General features: G+C 37.1%; 1 protein-coding gene across 1 annotated transcript; it reads left to right on the top strand.

Moving 5' to 3' along the window:
• Positions 1-12,996: 12,996 nt before the first annotated feature.
• On the top strand, positions 12,997-18,376 carry LOC128866690 (uncharacterized). The gene is made up of 3 exons (XM_054107600.1): positions 12,997-13,254; positions 17,842-18,198; positions 18,263-18,376. Exons 1-3 carry the CDS (start codon positions 13,125-13,127, stop codon positions 18,334-18,336), a joined length of 561 nt encoding a protein of 186 aa, XP_053963575.1. The 5' UTR covers positions 12,997-13,124; the 3' UTR covers positions 18,337-18,376.
• The last annotated feature ends 383 nt before the right edge of the window (positions 18,377-18,759 follow it).

Below are 18,759 nucleotides of genomic sequence, written 5' to 3'. Positions count from 1 at the left end.
ATAAATGATTATGTAAACTAAAATAAGCACATATTAGGTTGTTCAATGAAATTTGTTTTTCGATGAGAGAGGGTGTTGCTACTAGCCTAAAGCTTTTTTTGTTATGTTTGTTCACTCTTAATATGAACGTATGTGAAATTTCCTTTCAATCTGTCAATTCATTCTTTAGTATCGACGGTTGGACAATGGTGTTGGTTCACTCTGGACAAATGTTGGTTCACTCTTCATGTGAACGTATGTGAAATTTCATTTCAATCTGTCAATTCATTCTTTAGTATCGACGGTTGGACAATGGAAAAAAATCAAGTATCGTGCAGTAATTGAACTTTTATTTTTGGAAGGTTTAAAAACTTAGCTCTCTGGTCTTATTCAGGCAACAGTTCTCCCACCCTGCAATGTATGACTTAACGCACCGACGAATCGGTGAACACCAGAACGATTTACTGATCTTCTGAATGATATTCTCTATTGCGGAATGACCTGCATCGTCACGACATGCCTTCACCATCGTGCTAACTGATACGACTAACTTAGACTATCTCTCTTTAGTCACTTTGCACATTAGTCGATAGTTTCCATTTCATAGTCAGTTTTTAGTAGCTTATTGACAGACTCTTCCGCTTGTTGCTTTACTTATTTACTTATATAGCCTGATCAAGCATCACAGCCCGTGCGGGACTACGGCCGACTGCAACAAGTTACACCAAGCGATGATACGGCTCCCTCGACTTGGTCCTTCCGTCGGAGGCATGGTCTTCCCCTACGTCGTTGTCCTCTAACTTGCCATGTGAACACCTTTGCTAGAGCTTCTGCATCCATACGTCCGACATGTCCTAGGCAGCGCAAGCGCTGAATATTGATACACTTAACTATATCCACATCGTCGTAGAGCTCATACAGCAAGTTTGCTCGTGGTTCATTTGGCGGTAATTGTTATCGCCAGCACGTAGGGGACCGAAGATTTTCCAAAGTATCTTTGTTTGGAATATCCCAAGAGCGGCTGTATCAGTCAGCGAAACAAGATGCGTGAGTAAAATAAGCGTCATGTTGAGTGCTGGTTTTGTCAGGCGAGAGAGATCTCTGCTACACATTTGCTTACTGAAACCATAACAACACCTATTATCAAGCGTGATTCGTCGGTTTATCTCCAGGCTAACATCGTTTATTGTTGTCACGGCGATGCGAAGATATATGAATTCCTGGACAATTTCAAAAGTATCCGTTAATCCAATTTTTTTAGTGGACAGCATATACTTTGTCTTACCATCGTTAACCGCCAGACGCACTCTAGTTGACTCTCTTTGGATAGCGGAAAATGCTGCTATAAAATCTCGCTTGCAGTGCCCTATGATGCCAGTGTCATCAGCATATGCTAGGAACTGGACACTTTTGGTGAAAATAGTGCCATTTCGATGAACACCGGCTCTACGCAGTACCCCTTCCATGAGGAAGTTGGAAAGGTCGCACGATAGTGGACCGCATTGTCTGAAACCTCGCTTGGTATTAAAAGGTTCGGAGAGGTCGTTTACTACCCTGGCAGAGCTGGTCTTGTTGCTCGATGCCATTTTGCAAAGCCGAATCAGTTTTGCGAGAATACCGAACTCAGACATTGAGATGTATAGGCGATCTCTTATCGGGCTATCAATAGCAGCCTTATAATCGACAAAGAGATGATGGGTTATGTCATTATCTTTTTAATGGGGGTTTTCCAGGATTTGGCGTAGTTTGAAGATCCTTTTTATTTATTATGTACAAACAAACAAAGCCAAATCAAAAATGTATGTTTCATAAGATGCCCTTCTTCCATTTCCAAGTAGGCATGCCATCGTTGTCTGAAAGATAGTTGAACTCTTTCTCAGATTTGTTGGCATTTTTCTACTAATTCGTAGCTGCAGCTTTTTGCTAATACTTTCAAATATCCCTAAAAACGAAATCTGTAGGGTATAAAAAAGGCGATCATAATACGTGCCTGATATTATTGCGTAGAGTATCTGAGTATTATTCCCATATTTTTTGATGATCAAGTTGATTTAAGACCTGCACTCGTTGTACAGAGAAAGCAGCTGCGCGTGGAGGATTAATTCCTAGTTTAGCTAATATACTCAGCGTCTTTAGCCCTATATTATTTTCTATCCGTACTAGAATTTCATCCTCTACTCTAGGAGTATTCTATGCAAAATGCATCGGTATAACGAAAGGCTGGAACCTAGTTATCCAAAATATATACTCATCCATTTTCTCTGCTCAGTGTACTAGTTTTTCCCCGTTTTGGTGGGACAAGTTCAATGTGGGTCTAAAATGTTGAAAAACGCATCCACAATATGTATTATTTTAGATATAGTTGATATCGACAAGTTAAAGCTGTTTGACAAATCCCGGAGCTGTATGATTCATCACCATCAAACTATAAAAATACCAACAATTATGTATGTGCCTTCTGGTAGTGGGATACGGTATACTAGATAGGGCTACTTTTCGCTGAGATTTACGAAGAGTTTTCTGATATACGGCCGGCCAATAAGCGGGCATTGTTTGCTCAATAAAGTGGTTTATATTTAGTCTTGCCATAAGTTCTGGCAATTATATTAATAATACATTTTTTAATAAAGTTAGTTTTATTTAATCACGCAAATATAAAAAAATTAATTTTCATTCGAAATAGTCACCATTTGTTTTTACACAAGCCTTCAAACGATTAGGTCATTCAGCTATTGCAGCGTTGCACGGTTTCCATGGATTTTGACGTCGCTTCTCGAACCAAAGATTGTTTGAGACTCTCCAAATTTCTGTGAGGTCTTCAGCAGGTCATGCACTCCAATTCCGAATGCAAACTGTAGGGCAATAGATTTAGATCTGGACTTCCAGACGGCCAATCTCCTGCGGCTATGAACCCACTTTTGGCCCGATCTTAACCACTTTTCCGCAGAAATTAAGAGATGTAACGCCTTTACAAGACACTCCCCACCAAACCATTACGGAGACTGAATGGTGTCCACGCTGAACCTTTGGAACAACATTTTTTGCGTCTTTAGAAGTTTTAGCATAGATTTTGTCGTTTCGCTTATTAAAAACTTCTTCAACAGTGAAACTTTTCTCATCTGCGAAAAAAATATTTTCACGACCGCATGTTGACCAAGTGCAGCTGCTTGCATCTGAGGAGTCTAATTTTCTTTGACCAGTTGAGCGACGGACGGCTTTCATGTGGAGATCATCTCTAATTAGTATTGTCTTGGATCTTTCGATACATTGATTTCTTAGGTCATGATTTTCTCCTTTCTAAGGGGATTTCTGCGAATTCTTTCTCGGCTTTTAGGGCTACACTGGTTCGAACCACGTGAGGACGACCGCTTCTTTTTCTGCCTGCCACTTCAGATGTTTGGGAAAAACGATTGATTGTGCGGTAAGCAAACGTCCTTAAAATCTCACTTTTACCACACTCCATTGTTAACAGGCGAAATTTGCCACGTAACTGCGTATATGTAATTTATAAGTAGATAATGAATATGAACAAAGGCAAAAATAACGGAACTTTTTTCTGAGAATTTGTTCACGTCGTATGCATTGCAGAATTTCTCACAGAGCTTATGGCAAGTCTAAGCAGAATTTCTTCCATTCTTTTGGTACAAAATCAAAGCACATTTAATAATAGCTTTGTTTCTCTTTCAAGTGTGACCAACATTATGTGCGATGTAATGAAGAGTTGATTATCGATATTATGGCCGTGGCAATAACCTTGTTTCGCAATGCCGCGCGTCTTATTTTCTCGGACCGGCTTTTTGTTCAAAATAAGGAAATCTGAAAATTCGGTTTACATTGTACAAAAAATGTATTATAGTCATATACCTTCAATGCTCCCACCTTCTTATTCCTCAATTCAGGCTGTGTGATATGCCGGTGATGATGCCACTCACGAACACATTTTCTTTCTTCTAATAACGATCCCATGGAATGGAAATTAGGATTCTGGCAAAAACTATTATTGGTTTTGTTCTAATATTCCTATGTTATTACAACCTAAATATTTACAAATACCTTTACCTATTACTCATAGAGTATCCATAGAGTTGAACTTAAAAGAAAGGTGGGCATAGGAAAGAAATGAATATAAAAATCTTTTTTTCATAAAAGAAAGAAATGAATTAAATAAATGGACTGCGTGACATTTCTGACTTTCTTGTATGCAATATGCACTACCGCTCTTTACGTCATTCTGCACTTATTTCCCCTTGATCTTCAAGTTCAATCCATTGCCGCTCAGAGCGCTTTTAAGTTGAAGGAGGTTGGCTTCTGTAGGAAATCTCCAGTAGGACATGATAGCATTTTGAGGCAGATTTCTCCTTCCTTCTCTGTACTTCGTACAGATCTCTCCATCCGCAAACTGAGTTTTGTGGGCTGTAATAGGGCTATCTTTCCCAGCAGGTTGGATTGGAAGGAGCGGAGAGTTTGCACGCACATAGGTACCTCTGTTTTCTCCAAAGGATCCAAGATGAAACTCTTCAGTTGGAGCGGGGGTTTTCTCTACATCAGCCTCTACACATCTCCTTTAAACTGCCGAGAACTAGTAGTTTTTTTTTTCTTTCAAAAAGAAGTCTTCGTAATCCTGCAGGCATGCAAAATGCTTAGGGTTTGCTATTGGGAGGGAGACATAAATATCTTTTCCGATAGTCAAGCTGCGAACAAGGTCCTATCGTGGCCATGTTGTAGCACTCTTTTGATCAACTCCTGCAAGGAGAAGATCAAACGTCTCGAATGTGCAGAAAACATTTCTCTTAACTCGTTTCCAGGTAATAGGAACATAGAGAGGAATGAAATTGCCGATGAGTTTGCTGGGAAAGGGTCGACAAAATCCGATTCAGTTGTCCTCATCTCAGACACCGGTGTCGCCTTGACCGGTGTTAAGGATAGTTGGAGTTCTATCTTATCGTGTGCTATCTTAGGAAGAAGGACGCTTAAAGTGCTAGCGATTGCCCGCCATTCAATTTCCAAACTCTTAGCTGTGGTCACCGGTCACTGGGTGATCGAAACTGATGCGGAGAAGCTTGGACTTCCGTACAACCCCCATTGCAGAAGCTGTGGCGATCCGGCACAGAAAGAGACTATTGAACACTTTCTTTGCAAATTTCCGGGTCTGGCGACTAGGCGTTTGAGATTCCTTGACGGTAGCCTGGGGCAGTTATCTAGCCTAAATCCTGTTTCTCTCCTCCACTACATCAAGAGCACTAACTGGCTGCAGATGGTTTTTCTTCCTTTAAGTTTTGCAATTTTTCGCAAGCTACATTATTGTGTCAAAACGCCACCTAACTTGATATTCCCATTTACCTTAAAGGCTATATCCCGATCGTAGCTATGTATATCTCGATCATTGCAAAAACACTTCAACGTATCATAAGTGTCGTTGTATGTCGGGTTACACAGGTTAGGTTAGGTGGACCTGGCTGTCTGAAAGCCATTACATAGTGTTATCAGATGGAGCTAGACCTTTACGTTTCTTCGTAGTAGACATCTTGTAATACGTCTACGTCTTCTGGGAATCTAAGTAAACTCTTAAACTCTATCCCCGGGAGGCATTCTAACTTCTCATATTGTAAAACTCCTAAGCATTTCAATCTGGTCGTAGCTAACGCAGGGCAAGAACATAGAAGATGTTCTAGTGTTTCCCTCTCTTCCAGTTCAGTGCAAAATCCGCAGCTATCGTTGTTTGTGATTCTTATCTTGTATGCGTGCGACGCTAGCCATTTGTGGCCTGTCAGCATACCTACGATATTTCTGCTTTCTTTTCTGGACAGAGCTAGTGCGAATCGAACGTATTTATCTGCACTCTGTGTACACATGATTTTCGCGGTTTTACAAGTGGCTATTCCGCCTCTTGTTTATCCGTGCTTTCATGTCCGCAGCGATGTCATTGTAATTCGTTTTTAAAGGTTTCAGAATGTCGTTGTCTTGTTCGAATTGTATGTAAACAGCGCTTTTGGCAATCTCATCTACAATTTCGTTTCCTGCAATGCCCTAATGTCCGGGTACCCAATAAATATGCAACCGTCTGACTGCGGCTAGTCTCTCTATGGCTTCCTTGCTTTTTAGAACATTTTTAGATGAAATTTCATATGAGTTTATTGCTTTTATCACCGCTTGGCGTTGCTTAATGCTTCTAAGAATGCTATTTCCGCAGCCTTACCTACAGCAAATACTTCTGCTTGGAAGACGTTGAATACTTTCCATAGGTTTTTTATATGTCGGTTTTCTTAGCGCAGTCCATGTTACTGGCATTTTTCTTCCTATCTAATATTGTATATTATATTGTACAGTCTAGTTCAGGCAATCGCCGCGCAAAGACGTGTTATTTTCGCTCTTCCGTTGTAATTAAACAAAACTAGTGATTTCCTTTAGTGCTTAGTGTTAGCTGTTCACTTACAAATCTACCACATTCTTTCTTTTCGGTTAAAATTTATAGTAGCACAAACAGTTGAAAACCAGTGCAGTGTGAAAATGAATAGGGCTGACCCCCCCTTTTCAAACAGGTTTCGGCTACTTGACCCGGACATTGACCAACCTGGCAAACGCACGAGATCTGACGATTTCGTACCTCTCCCTCAACACAAACAGAACGATGATCACATTCCGCGATATCTCGTAGCGACTGCGGTGGCACCAAAAGTTGGTGAAGAAATTCGCCCTCTTTCGTCATACAATGTATTCCAGATCGACAAAGGGCTTAAACACATATGCGTCGACTACACTGAAGTGTCTGCACTAAGATCCGGAGATCTGCTCATCAAAACCCTAAACTTAAAGGCAGCTCAAAAGTGTCAGAAAGCAACTTTTATAGGAATAATTCCGGTAAAGATTGCTTCACATAAAGGACTTAATACCTCACAAGGAAGAATCTTCTCCAGGAATATCATCAACCTCCTAGAAGAAGAATTAGTTCAAGGTCTAGCTAGCCAAAAAGTGATTGAGGTTAAGAAAATCATGAAGAAGTATGGAGATAAACTAATACCAACCGGAGCAGCAGTAGTTACTTTCGATCTGGTTCGTAGGCCGGACACAATCAAGCTTGGATGGGAAAGAGTTCGCGTACAAGAATATATTCCAAACCCAATGAGATGTAGAAACTGCCAGAGACTTGGACACACCAAAAATAGATGCCGGAACATGGAACTTTGCAAAGAGTGCGCAACGCCCCCTTCACATGAAAAATGCACCGGAAAATATTGTATAAACTGTGACAGCACCACTCATCCTATGATTCGGCCTGCCTCAGCTTCCTAAAACACAAAGCAGTCAACAAAATAAAAATCGAACGTCGCTGCACCGTGCGAGAATCATGGAAGATATATAACAGTAAACCTTCCGCCTACCAAATCGAGCCTTTCAGAAAGCAAACAACAAAACCAACAATGGCACAAATAGTTAAAAACACCAAACCTAATATAACAAAAAACCCAGAGGAACAAAACGAAACAACAAACACAAAAACTAACCAAAACAACCTACCAAACAATAGTTCACAAACAATTAACAGCACACAAAAGAATATTGATGTAAACAAAGAAACTAAGGTAACAAATGCAGACACTATCAGATACACACAAACAGAAAATCCAACCAAACAGAATACACAAAAAAACAACACGATCACCAGACACAATAACATATCCGCAGAAGATAATAATATGGAAACATCCCCAAGTAGGGAACCACTACTATCTGAGCTAAACGACATCACACCTAATACACACAAAAAGACACCGCCGAAATATACAGAAAAAAACTGATTCATTCTTTAAATACCGTAAATGGATTTCGGCCTAAACCTCTCAATAATACAATGGAATATTCAGGGATTTATTAATAATAAATTTGGACTGAAATACCTTACTTCCACACATAATCCAGATATCATATTGTATTATTACAGGAAACTCATATCATAAACAAAAACCAACAATTATTTCACCTACCAAACTATCAAATATTTCACCACAACAAACATTTAACGTATGCAAAATCAGGAAATATACAATAAACGCTTCAAATCATAAAACATCCACTAACCAACTTTTGCATCAAACCATAACCATACACGGACTAAAAGACTTACATATTACAAATATCTACAAAGAAACGGACATAAACTTAAACAACAGCTGCTGCAAGACTTACCACAAATAAACTCAGGACATCATATAGTCGCAGGGGACCTAAACGCTCAAAATACACTTTGGGGATCTCAATACAACTCAAGAAGCGGAAATATGTGGGAGTCCTTTGCACATGCTCGCAATCTAGTATTTTTAAATAATGGTGCACCAACACTCCTGAACACAAGGAACACACTTACTTCAGTAGATGTATCTATGGCTTCAAGTGATTTGGCAGGTTGCTTGTCCTGGAGCTGTCCATCCCAACCTATCGCAGGCGACCACTTCCCAATTTTTATACAGAATGGAAGCACCAAGATCGAGAAAAAATTTATAGGAAGATTCAAGGAAAACAAAGAAAACTGGGAACTTTTCCGAAATAAAACAGAACTTTTTGACAATCAATTTCCTAAATCAAATAATGTCAACCAAGAAGCTGCCTTACTTAAAAAGATAATTAGAAAATCAGCAAATGAATCCATGCCAACCAGCCGATGTCCGAAACAGAAAAACTCCCCAGTATGGTTTAACGCAGAAATTAACACCCTTATACACGAAAAAAAGAAAGCTTGGAAAAAAGTTAGGGACAGAGAAACTCCAACAAGGATTCTTAACTTCAAAAGATTGTGTGCACAGGTTAGAAGAGCCTGTAAAAAGGCAAAACAAGAAACGTGGAAATGCTTCGTAAATTCCTTAAGCCCAACGATAGATGCTAAAACATTATGGAGCAAAGTAAGAAAGATTAAATCCAATACCATATCTAGTTTTCCACCAATCTTTACAGAAAACACCGTCATCTCACACCCAGAACAAAAAGCGAATCACCTAGCAAGAGCATGGAGCTCAGTAGGGGCAAACGCCAAATTCGATAGAAGCCTCATACAAGAAAAATTAAATATGAACATTGACAGCTTGGAATGCCCTGGAAACAACCTAAACTTCTTTATAGACACAGTAACACTCTCAGAATTGCATTTTGCACTCCAAAACGCAAAAGGAACATCGCCTGGCATGGACAAAATTACTTATACCATGATAAAAAATTCGTCAAGTGTCCTCAAAACAAGATTGTGCCAACTTTACAGCAATATTCTTAAAACAGGTATTTATCCACATGACTGGAAGCAAGCAGTACTAGCGCCCATTCCGAAGACGGGTAAGAACCAGAATTCAACCGAAGGATACCGACCCATTTCCTTACTCCCTGTACTATCGAAAATTTTTGACAAAATAGTGACAAGAAGATTATGGGAAGCATGTGATGAAAAAATACTCAAAATTCAACATGCACACATGGCAAACCACGGAGCACACACACTTTGTCACCTATTAGAAACAAAAATAAAAAACAACTTAAACCATCAAAAACACTGCTTAATCGTGTCTGAAGACCTCGAAAAAGCATTCGACAGGGTAGTATCAACAGTTGTAATAAAGGAGCTACACGATTGGGGCATACCCAAAGTAGTTTTGAAATTAGCATCATCCTTTCCCTCGCACAGAAGAATCTCCGTGAAAGTAGATGGTTACCTATCTCAGAATTACATACTAGATAATGGAATTCCGCAAGGCTCCCCATTCTCAGTATTTATTTTTAATGCTTACACAAATACACTGTCAAAAACATTAAAAGGGATAAGTGGAATTGACTTCATTGGCATCTATGCAGATAACATCTTCGCATTGTCTTCAGGTACTCAAGAGAACGTATCACAAAGCCTCAACGCCATTGACAAAAGAATACACGAATGGTCGAAAAAAACGGGAGCAGTAATTCCAGCCGACAAAACTGAAGCTTTGCACCTTTGCCGAAAGAGAAACTGTAACGCAACATCTATCACACTGAGAAACAAACGCGTCTAATTGAAAACCAAAATGAGAATCTTGGGTATAACCTTCACAAGGAATCTTCTATGGAATGAGCACATAAAAACAATCACAACAAAACTTAGTAAAGTACAGAACTTACTCAAAGTTATATGTTCAAGGAAAAAGGGTCCTCATATCGAAACAGCACTTGACATTTGCCGGTCACTAACCGAAGGAGTAACACAACACTGTATCAGGTTCTACTGATACACCTCTGAAAATAATAAAAACAAAATAAATACAGCGTTTAATCACTGTTTTAGAATAGCAGCTGCATTACTAATGGCAACACCAACAGAAGCTGTAAGAGTCGAAGCGCGCTACAACGACTTTCAATGGCTACTCCGAAGTCGATCCGCAAAGCTGGCGGCAAAATCAATCACAACGGTGTCGCATCCCCTACATAACGACTTTTGGAAACGCATAACCAGCCGAAACCCGGTTAGTCAGAGCTATAGAAGCACCTGCAGCATTGCGGCTATATCTAAATACCTACTGGATACGCATACGCCAATACCACCTAAACCACCAGACACATTTAAGACAAACAAAAACATTTCAATAGATATTTCACTAAACACTTTCCACAAAAATAACACCTCACAAGAAGCTTACAACAAGATATTCTTAACATATAAAGCAAACTGTAAAGCTGATATTTTTTATTATACTGATGGCTCTTTACTCGAAGAATCACCATCTTATGCTGTTGTAGAACAACGGAAGGACGAAACCTTCCAAACAATCCATCAAGCTCTTCTTCCACCAAATGCTGGTATTTTCAATGCCGAACTAGCAGCAATTAGTTTCGCCATTCACCACGGTGCCAAAAACAACAAACGGACTGTCATATTCTCGGACAGCTTGAGTGTGCTAAAATCGCTAATAAATAGAAACAGTGAAGCGCACCGATATGTAATGGGAAGAACAAATACACAGAACGAAATTAAACTAATATGGATACCAGGTCATATGGGAATAACAGGCAACGAGCTAGCGGACAAATCTGCGAAACAAACGTTTAACGTCCCACTCGTAGCGGAGACTCCTTGCTTAACCACAGTAATGACAAACTTCCATAAATTCTATCTCAGAACACTAAGAGATAGCTTGTGGGAATCGTCAACCTGTTTCTTAAGGGCCCACAACCTCAAATGCGAACGACCAAATTACCACAAAGATCTCTCACGCGAAAAGTGCATCACAATAGCCAGAACAAGAGTAGGTGTAACGAAATTTATATCTGAACGCTACTACAGCCGCGTAACCCCACGAGAATGCAGGCGGTGTAATACACTCCTTAGCATAGAACACATTCTAAAGGACTGCCCCATCTCGAGCTACAGCAACAATCTAACAACAACTCTAGACTGCAGCAAGGAAGTTACAATTAAGATACTAAACGACGCCTTCAAAAAACACAATCTGCTGCATGAAATTTGAACACGCTTGCGAGGCAAAATGGTCCAGTAACCGAGCCTCCAAAATATATTTTACAAATTAATTTGTAAAGTATAAATTTAATAATAATAATAATAATAATATATTGTAATTCCATGATAGTTTACTATCCAAAATTACTCCAAGGTACTTTGTGTGGTTTTTATGAGTTAGTTCCTCGTCGTTTAGCTTCGGGGGTTGCCAATAGGGGATCTTGTACCTTATAGTGAAAAGTATCATATCCGTTTTATCAGCATTTATCCCTAGGCCTGCCTGTGTTGCCCATTCGTGCACTGCTGCGAGTTTATTATTCATTATGCCACTCACGGTGTTTAGGTATTTGCCTGTCACTACTATGGCTATGTAATCTGCATATGCTACTAGTTTCGATGCCGTACCTTCAAATTTCTTTAGTAACTCATTAACTGCGAGTAGCCAGAGAAGTGGCGATAGAACACCACCTTGTGGCTTACCTTCGCATGCTACTTTAGTGAGTTTAGCCTCGTTCCATTCCGTCCTTATTATTCTACAACCTAACAGGTTCTTTACCCATGAATAAACAGCGGGTTCTGTTTTTCTTGTACTTCAGCACCTTAAAATGACTTTCCTCGACACATTGTTGTATGCTCCATTAATGTATAGGAATACTCCTAAAGCGTATTCCTTGTATTCTAGAACTTTCTATATAACTAACCCTAATGAGTGTAACACAGTCTCTGTGGATCTGTCTTTAGTATATGCATGTTGTGCCTTAGACATAAAGTCTGATATCTTATTTTCTCTGATGTGCGCATGGACCTATATTCCTTTGAGAGTATTGAGTTGTTCTTACCCGCTTTCGTACACATGAAACGACTAAAATATATTTAGGGGATTCGCTAGTCATTTTATGAATTTTCACAATGTTGAAAAATAGTTGGTTGTAAATAGTTTCAAGTGCTATAAACATTTATTTAACTGTTAACAACATTACGACATCAAGCAATACGACACTTGTGACGCCTTGAGAATTGCATAATTATTTTCTAGGTACACAACTCAAATATCTACTTAAATTGGACTATAAACACGATTTCTAGAAACATCTCTACACCTGATTTTATATTTTATACATTCTCAGTACGGGCCGAATCGAAGCATTAAACATCAATTACTGATTTCAAGCTTTGTTTTCAGAAGTATAAACATATGTACAAATATATAAACCATTATGGATTTTTTTGTGGCATTAATGCATAAATTACGCTTTATTTGTTTGCTTTCAGTTTTAATATAATTATTTTTTGTGCTTTCTTGCATTTTGAAATTCAGACCCTATTCACTTTTTCTAAAAGTATTTAGTTTATTCAAACACATACATGCGTACACACACACATATATTTTAAGGTATTTTGTGGCAGTGCGTTTAGTACTCGTATAATTGTATTTACTATAATTAAAATGCACGGCAAATCATAGATTCCGTTAAAGTGTTGTCATTACGTGATTTGATTTTATATCTTCATTGCAGTTTGATTTCTCTTTTGTTATAAGGCAATAGGTGTGAATAACTTCTACGTCGAAAGCTTTGTCAAAGGTTTCTTCAAAAGTTATTGCTTAATTCGCATTCAGTATTTAAAACTGTATACTGAAGTACGCTAAAAATTTCTCTTTAGGCATATTCTTTTAAAAAATATGCATACGAGCATAGGATACTTTTTTAGTGTTGCGTGTTTTATATACTTTTCGACACGAAAATGCTCCGCGGAATATTCGCAAGATACTTATTTAAATGCTTTCGAAAATTCTCACAAGTCTACCTTTGGTGCGTATATTTATTTATTTTTCTCAAAAAAATTCATTGATGCAATCGTTCAATTCGAAGTGACTCTTATTTCAGAGAACGTTGAAGTGCAAATTTTATTAGTATTAAGCATGGAAACGCCACATTTTGCGCGTATACCAGTGTACTCTACTTAAATGTGTATAATAAAAACTGTCAGTGACTTATTTTCACGTGAAACTGGTGCAAAAAATAGTGGTTGCATAATTAGATGAATCGATGGTAATAAACGAGTATGTTGTGACACCCTCAGTGGATTACGGAATTTATGTACAGTTAACTGGGTTATGAATATGAGCGACTGATATTTTAAGTGTGAGAATTTCGTTTCATTCATAAGAAGGAACCAAAATATTACACAATTTCCGAATTCATGGATATACGAGGGTCGCCTTTTATATTTTGCGCCAAATAATGAGAACACAGTAAAATAATAATGGAAATGACTTTATTGTTTTCAAAATATTCTCATTGGAAGTCAATATACTTTTCCATTGCATGGAACCAATTTGCAAAGCACTTTTACCACTCAGAAGTGTATATCTCCAAAACGAGCTTTTTAATGGCTTCAATAGTTTATTCAGGCGTTGGAAAAACGTTAGCCTGGCTTTTTATTTTGAAAGTTCGTGAACAAAATCCAGGTTGTAAGGCCCATTAATTCGATGTTTTGAGTGCTCAAAAAACTCTCGTATGTAAGCCGATACGTGAGAGCTCACATAGCTTAGGTGAAGGATGGTTAATCTTTGGAGTTTTTGGATGGCCCTCACAAAATTCATCCTGCAAGGATGGACGGCCACGTTGGCGTTTCTCAGTGGCTAAGTGTGGTGCTTGATAAGTGCACTCCTGACTCGATAATCAACTATCGTAATAATCATGGCACGAAAATCTTCATGAGTTAATTCCATCTCTTGAGCGAGATGAATTTTTCAACTAACTGAAAAAGGAACAAATAAAGCTCGTATGTGAAAACGTTATATAGTTTATGCTAAAAAATACCAAACTATCCGAGTAATATATCGAACTACAGCTCATCACACGTAGTGTTACAAAGATGCAAAATATAAGAAGACCTGGTTCTCCTGCTCTGTGGAATGTGCTGATTTAGAGATTGTGAGGTTTATCTAATACATAATTGCCCATTTGAGAAGCAGTTAATGTCTAGATACTATATAAACTGCATTGATTTTTACTTCGATCGAAGTTTATTCACTTCATGAAAAATAAATTAAATGATTGTCCAGAACTAATTGGATTAAATTTTATGAGCTGATTTTGTTCAGAATTATAGTGATTCAAATCCTTATCGCTTTTTAGATGGGTGTTCAAATCAATCTGAATTCAAACTCTGAACTTTGGGCACCTAAGTTGTTCAGATGACGATGTCGAAAATGGAATCGTAAGCTTAAAACCTCATAGATTAATATCGATGGGCTTTCTGTAATTTTTCTAAAGAAATGCCCGGCAGTTATTTCTCTTAATCTCTTAATCTTGAATATGTCACTATCTTCAGGAAGCTAACAAATACATCCCAAATTTTTAAAAGCGGCAATAAATATGAAGTAAGTAATTACTTACCAATTTCGACAATTTCTAATCTTTTGGAAACCATTGTCAAAGAAAAGATGTTCTTTTCCACTAAAAGCATAATTTCGTGCAATCAGCACAGTGCCTAATCTCGCCGTTTTTGGTGAATATCGTATTAGAGTCTTCTCAGCAGGGCAGCAAATTGACTGCAGGGATTTTTCCAAAGCTTTCGAAAGAGTATAATAAAAACTGAAATAAATTATCTTCGCTTCGATTGCACTCTGTTTTCTCCAGAGGGTGAAATCCTATTTATGCGGAAGGCGTTTTGTGGTCAGTCTTTGTATTATGATCAGCGATATTAGCAATTGTTTCTGATCCGCTAATTTTCTGTTATAACATATACTTCAAACAAATATAGGCAAGTTTTTTATGTGAAGACTTTCTTCATATATCATGTCACTTTTTCCAAAATCCCTATATTCTTTCATACATCTAAGCATATATAATATCGTACTTCAATCTGTTAAAGAATCCAAAGATTTGTGTGTAGTTTTTGACAGTTGACAGTAGTAATCAGTTTGAAATCATGTTCACGAAAAAGAAAATTGTGGGGGAAACTTCGGTTGCTACGTCACTTGGGATATTCATCCGAATTCTGCACGACCGTTATTCGCTCTGAGCGAATTAGACAGAATCAGCTTATGGGATGACGTCCCTTAGGATGTGTTTAACAAAATTTAGTTTGTATTAGTGATATACGAAAAAAAAATTAACTAATCTACTTACACATTCATGACGCTTTGCTGCCATTTGAACCACGACTGATTGGACGAGTGTGGGAATTCGAGTGAAATGAGTAGGCGGAATTCGGCCGCCGAGTACTCGGTGACGTGGCAACGGCGCCAAACAATTTGACGACCTCTTATCCCAAAAATACAAAATTTACTTCCATCTGAAGAAATGACTTGTTTTCGAAACTCTGAAGGCTTATTTATATAGGGGGCATTCTTTCTCAACGGGGGACCCCTATCCATATAAAAATGTTTTTGACCTAGAGAGTTCTAATAGGGCTTAAAATTTAGCTCTTTTTATGTACTTTTCAATACAGAGTGGCCAAAAACGAAATTCAAGATGGCTCATTTAATATGGCTAAAAATGTAATCAAAATTCATTAAATTCATTCTAATAACCTATGCCAAAAAAATTCATTTCAACGGAAAGAATTGTACGAGGTCTCAAAATTTAGCTAATAAAGTTTACTTTAAAATACAAAATGAAAAATTTAAAAATCCAAAAAGGCGGCCACAACATGGCGGCCATGCCCAATCCACCTCGACTATCGCAGTTTTATCATGTGAGCTACCGGCTGGATTTTGCACCTCACGTATAGATCGTCGTTATTTATGGTGTTGGGCCACCAGATCTTCAATATCCTGCGTAAACATCTGTTCACACAGCTTTGAATTTTGTTTTCGATCCAATTATTTGTGAGCCAGTTTTCCGATCCATACAAGAGTACTGATAGTTCATTTGTCTTAAAGATCCGTAATTTTGTATGTACGCTGAGGATGCTCGAAGACCAGATAACTCGGAGCTGTGCATACGCGCCGTTCGCCTTATTTATTCCTAAAAATTAAAAATAATAAATGAGACAGCAGGCAGCTTTGTCGTACGCCAGCACTGGTGAGAATGCTTTCCGACAGATTACAAAATCCTGCATTTAAAGTTGTTGTAGTGCGCGCGTACTATAGATATTAGTTTCGCCGGGATCCTTCGAGCGTGTAATGCGTTCCATATGTTCTTACGAGAAACGCAATAAAAAAAATCAAAATTCCATTCAAAATCTCATAATAGCTTTGCCAATATTTCGGAAACTATTTCCGTCTTTATTCTTCATTTTATAATTATTTTGGTTTCTGATACATCTGATAATTTATTTTCCTTTGGTTTCCTTGTTTGCATATTATTATCATCAATTATAATAACAAATAAGGAAAAGTAGTCGAAAACGAAAAAAAAAATTAATAAAGTAACGGTATTATTAAAAGAAACAAACTGTACGCAGACTTTCTGGTTGCCATATGAGCCATAATGAAATGTAAACAATGACGTGAGGAATCTTATTATTTTTTTTTTTTGCTTTTGTAACTTAAGAATGTAATGAAATAATAAATAAATAATGTATGTTTTAACTGCAAATTTATATTGTTTTTTAATCAATTTAAAAATATTTGCAGATGTACACATACTTTATGGGCTGTGTGTATATATGGATACGAATAATTAAGGGGTTATATACAGTTAAAAAGCCGAAAAAAGCGAATTTTCCAGAATTTTTTTTGAGAAAACTTTTAAATTTATTCATTTAAAACTTTGTACACATATTATGTTATCTTTAGCTGTATTTTAAGACTTAGTATTAGTAAAAATATTTATTTGGAAAGAAGCAACATCCGATCTCCTGGAGTTTCTCTCAAAAAACCCGTTTTGCGGTGGCCACTATATCTCTGAACTGGATCCTCTGAAACTAAAAAACCAAACAGATTTCGATAAAGTAATTTTAAATCTAGTAATTAAATTTTTTCGAGAAAAAGGCTCTTTCTAAAAAAAATCGATTTTTGATCTAAATTTCGGCCTTAAATTGTTTATAAAAAAAAATATTTATCGGTGAGAAAAAATCTTTGATTAATAATTAAAAATATATTTAAGAAGCTCGTGTTAAAATTTGAGACTAAACGGCTTGCCGTTTTGGAGTAATGTTGGTCACCGACTTTGAAAACACCATTTTGAGAAAAACGCGTTTAAAGTTTGAAAAGAATTTTACTTTACTTTGAAACGCCTTTTCAAATTTGCGTGTAACATTGAAAATATTCACCGGAACTATATTAAATTGTCTGTGTGTATTCTTAAATATATGTACATTCAGAAAAAATTTTTTTTGAAAATTCTAACTGTATATAACCCAGACAAATTATAAGTAAATTATTTTAATGCTACTTTTCGAATAAGTATTTTATTTTACTTTGCAAAATTCCTACCTTTCAGATAACAATGTTGGATATAATTATATTCCACCCTCCAATATTGTACCAATACCACAGGCAGAATATGGGCCACCACATGCCGTGTATGGACCGCCGACATTTCACAAACCTGTAAACATATATCACCCTAGAGAGCATTGGATCTTAGAAAAACTGAAGAAAAAAATAAATCTCTTTGCATTCGGAAAGATAATATTGAAGTTGCTTATATTCAAAAAGATTGTCAAATTTATTGGAGTTATTTGTTTGCTCCTTTTCCTTCCGAAATTAAAAGAATTATTCAAAGACGACACGTCGATGGAAGACATGTCAGCAGAGGAAGGTAGAGCGAAAAATAGAAGTATACTCACAGATAAAGGTAAAATATTATTGAAAATAAGCGTTTAAAAAGATTTTTTAAATATTACATTTTTTTATTTCAGGTGTACTTGAGAGACATATTTCGGAATTAGAAGATTTCATCTCCAGGTCAATTACATCATATGCATCAGCATAATACTAATAAAAATATGTTTATTTATTTTCTGTAATACCAATCAATTGTGTTTTATTCGTGCGTAACTAATTGTATATGTATACAAGTATATACATTCCTACTATAACGGGCCAAAAATAATTATTAGCCAGAGTAATTGAAGCCCGAGTGTTTATACATAAAATAATAACAAATTTTAACCAAACTAAAAGTGGTTATCTGTATATATTTTAGAGGCAACGGTCAACAGTAAAAATAAAATAAATTAATTACTGCATTAGTTTACAAGTAAGTATATTAGCTGCTTTCGATTCGCCAGGAAAAATTAGCAAAATTTGAGAAAGTGTAAATAATTTGGTACGTTTTTATTTGCGACTGCACATATGGACTATTCACAAAAGGCTAAATTCGTGCCATATCTTCATAAATACTAGAAAGTCCTGC

This window comes from Anastrepha ludens, chromosome 2 (genome assembly GCF_028408465.1).
Source record: "Anastrepha ludens isolate Willacy chromosome 2, idAnaLude1.1, whole genome shotgun sequence".
Classification (NCBI taxonomy): domain Eukaryota; kingdom Metazoa; phylum Arthropoda; class Insecta; order Diptera; family Tephritidae; genus Anastrepha; species Anastrepha ludens.
This window is presented reverse-complemented; position numbering and strand designations above follow the sequence as displayed.

What these genes read in the sequence shown, in the direction of transcription:
- LOC128866690 (XM_054107600.1), top strand. Translation starts at nt 13,125, where the DNA reads ATGCATACGAGCATAGGATACTTTTTTAGTGTTGCGTGTTTTATATAC. An exon ending in TTCTCACAAGTCTACCTTTG is followed by an intron (nt 13,255 to 17,841) that starts GTGCGTATATTT and finishes CCTACCTTTCAG; the next exon opens with ATAACAATGTTGGATATAAT. An exon ending in AAGTATACTCACAGATAAAG is followed by an intron (nt 18,199 to 18,262) that starts GTAAAATATTAT and finishes TTTTTATTTCAG; the next exon opens with GTGTACTTGAGAGACATATT.